The 3,446-nt window shown below is 46.2% G+C and overlaps 1 protein-coding gene across 1 annotated transcript in view; it reads right to left on the bottom strand.

The window, feature by feature from the left end:
* Positions 1–549: 549 nt before the first annotated feature.
* Positions 550–3,446, bottom strand: part of LOC112077412 (endosomal transmembrane epsin interactor 1) — a 7,112-nt gene continuing 4,215 nt past the window's right edge. The window contains exon 2 of the mRNA XM_024143930.2: positions 550–1,354. Within this exon, the coding sequence (XP_023999698.1) occupies positions 1,001–1,354 (354 nt within the window). The 3' untranslated portion in view covers positions 550–1,000. The remainder of the gene's footprint in view (positions 1,355–3,446) is intronic.

The following is a 3,446-nucleotide window of genomic DNA, read 5'->3' as shown; positions in this document are numbered from 1 at the left end:
CCAGGATTCAATCCACAGCCGACAATGCACCTTTTAAAAGTCATTTAAGTTAGAGATGACATCCGCAATGTTTATCATGAATGTAATCTACGTGAAAGACGCATCGTCTCTGTCCGGTGAGCTGCTCTTTAAYGTGCCCGGTGAGCTGCTTTTTAACGTGCCTTGGAATGAACCCCGGCGCATAAATGGTGCACTTTAAGGCCACGATGTAATCCGGAAGAGTATAAGAGGCACATTTATAGTGAGTTTGAAATGTAAATGACGTTTTTCGATTGAGCCGACATATGCAGCTTTTATTGTGGACGCAGTCTCGGCAGTTGGAACATTGCCWTTAAAAGGTGCGTAGCCAAAATAATGGGCGATGGGATTGAATCCCGGCCTAAACAAATTAATTGAAGYTGAATTAAGACTCAACACTCATAGTGCATGGCCAGTTTAATTCATACCGAACATTTTATATGGAACATTACATGTTGCTTTATTTAAGGCACTGGGCAGATAGTGAAGTATAGAGAGAGACCCTTCCATAGGCTCTCACATGCAGGTAGGGTTCAGTGATGTCATATGTACAGCCAGCCATTTTATAACAGTTTGTAACACAGAATGGTTCATGGGAAATATTTGGAAACAATTTTAAAACCTTTGATTCCCAGGTCACCTCTTTCACAATGCAAACAACATAGTGTACAGACAACACGATACACTGTACATACACTTCAACAGCATTAGTGCAGCAGATACACACACACACACACCTTAGGCACACAACACACGCACGCAGCCGCACACACACAGCCTTTCTAAAGGCTTGTACTTGCAGTCTGTGGGACTCAGTTTCAAAGTTCTTTAAGAATGGCTTTTCCCCACTAGGTTTAGCAGTGGCAGTCCCACACCTCGCCACCAGGGGGCGCCTTTCCCTTGGAGTCAATAAGTTGTTTCCCCCAGTGGACCTTGCCATCAGTTTGTGCTAGGGGAGTGTTGGGATGGGAAGAGGGTTCCATCAGATCACAGTTTCCCTAAACACCCCTATGAGACTGTGGGGGCGTTCGTGATGATCCAGGCGTGAGCCCGCACGTGACGTCGACCTAGAACCTACTCTAGACCTGGTTCTAGACCAGGACTTGAAGCCAGACCCACCACCTTGCCTGGCCTCTAGTGGCTGCTGCTCTGCCCAGGTGAAGGTGCTGAGGTCCCCACAACTCCGCAGGTGCAGCAGGCCGGGCCTCTTTCGGAGGGGCTGGGGGAGGGTCCGGGAGGAACAGTCCAGCATGGGGGCATGTGGTCTGGAGCAGGCCCTGGGGAGGGACAGGGGCTGGGGGAGGGCTCCAGCTGGTGTCTCTGATACTGTGATCACCTGGAGAGAGAGGAGGAGAGAAGAGGTTCAGTTTAAAGGGATAGTTCACCCAAATGTATATCTTCATGTCCTGTCTTCCTGACCTACTCATCCTTCTCACCCCCTCTCTTCCCCTCTCTCTCTCCTCATCCCCCCTCCTTTCCTATCCATCCAGTTTCCACTTCTTTTTCTGTTCTATGTAGCTGGCACAGTGTTCTATGTAGCTGGCACAGTGTTCTATGTACTGTAGCTGGTACAGTGTTCTATGTAGCTGGCACAGTGTTTCTATGTAGCTGGCACAGTGTTCTATGTAGCTGGCAACAGTGTTCTATGTAGCTGGCACAGTGTTCTATGTAGCTGGCACAGTGTTTCTATGTAGCTGGCACAGTGTTCTATGTACTGTAGCTGGTAACAGTGTTCTATGTAGCTGGCACAGTGTTCTATGTAGCTGGTACAGTGTTCTATGTAGCTGGCACAGTGTTCTATGTAGCTGGCACAGTGTTCTATGTAAGCTGGCACAGTGTTCTATGTAGCTGGCACAGTGTTCTATGTATCTGCACAGTGTTCTTACTGTAGCTGTCAGGTCTATGTAGCTGGCACAGTGTTCTATGTAGCTGGTACAGTGTTCTATGTACTGGCACAGTGTTCTATGTAGCTGGCACAGTGTTCTATGTAGCTTGCACAGTGTTCTATGTACTTACTGGTACAGTGTTCTATGTAGCTGGCACAGTGTTCTATGTACTGGCACAGTGTTCTATTATGTAGCTGTCGTATGTAGCTGGCACAGTGTTCTATGTAGCTGGCACAGTGTTCTATGTACTGTAGCTGGCACAGTGTTCTATGTAGCTGCACAGTGTTCTATGTAGCTGGTACAGTGTTCTATGTAGCTGGCACAGTGTTTATGTACTGTAGCTGGCACAGTGTTCTATGTAGCTGGCACAGTGTTCTATGTACTGTAGCTGGCACAGTGTTCTATGTAGCTGGCACAGTGTTCTTGTATGTAGCTGGACAGTGTTCTATGTAGCTGGCACAGTGTTTCTATGTACTGTAGCTGGTACAGTGTTCTATGTAGCTGCACAGTGTTCTATGTAGCTGCACAGTGTTCTATGTATGTAGCTGGCACAGTGTTCTATTAGCTGGCACAGTGTTCTATGTACTGAGCGGCACAGTGTTCTGATTGTAACTGGTACAGTGTTCTATGTAAGTTGGCACAGTGTCTATGTAGCTGGCACAGTGTTCTGATGTAACTGAGTACAGTGTTCTATGTAGCTGGTACAGTGTTCTTATGTACTGGCACAGTGATTCTATGTTACTGTAGCTGGCACAGTGTTCTATGTAGCTGGCACAGTGTTCTATGTATATACACTATCAGTAGTCGCAGCTGGACCCTATTGAACCAAGCCAACTCACGCTGTAGTATACTAATAGCTGCCATAGCTAGCTTATTTATCATCCAATATGATTACGTAGTACCTGTCTTGACTGCATCAAACCAGGAGATGCTAGTTAAGCTAGCTAGCTAGGCTAATTGAAGCTTCATGCACTTTCTCATCCTACAGTTACAAATAACAACAACTCATTYAGACTATAAAGTAGCAGTCTACCTGTTGGCTCTTGGTCGTTGTAGCCTGTCCTTCTCCTTTAACTTTTAATTCCATTATTTTAATYCCATCTTCCATTGATTAGATATCTCCTAACTTTTGCCCCACACGGAGGCTCTATGACTGAAGCCTATTGCCGTGTTGATGACTTATGACTGGTCAACAACACGCTACACCTGCCATGCTCCACTCTCGTGAAAAGCAAAGGACAGCAGCATAAATTATACAAATTCTCTCCCTCACTCTCTCTCTCTCTACTGCAGCAGTCTAATTTGGTTCTGTATGGGTCCTTCTGGATAAGTCAGTTAAAATGACACGTACCGGAGACCTGTGACAATCATATCAAATCCCACCCAGACCCGTGACATTATTTCGAATTCTGGATCTGGTTCCGCTTGGGTCTGGATGTGGTATCGGGTATTCGGGTACAGGTGGTTCTGTGAAGACATCTAATGTAGCCTGTACCTGTCCTATGTAGCCTGTACCTGTCTTATGTAGCCTGTTCTATATAG

Source organism: Salvelinus sp. IW2-2015, unplaced genomic scaffold (assembly GCF_002910315.2).
Source record: "Salvelinus sp. IW2-2015 unplaced genomic scaffold, ASM291031v2 Un_scaffold4539, whole genome shotgun sequence".
Taxonomy (NCBI): Eukaryota; Metazoa; Chordata; class Actinopteri; order Salmoniformes; family Salmonidae; genus Salvelinus; species Salvelinus sp. IW2-2015.
Note: the sequence above shows the minus strand (reverse complement) of the source record. Positions and strands in the feature narration are given on the sequence as shown.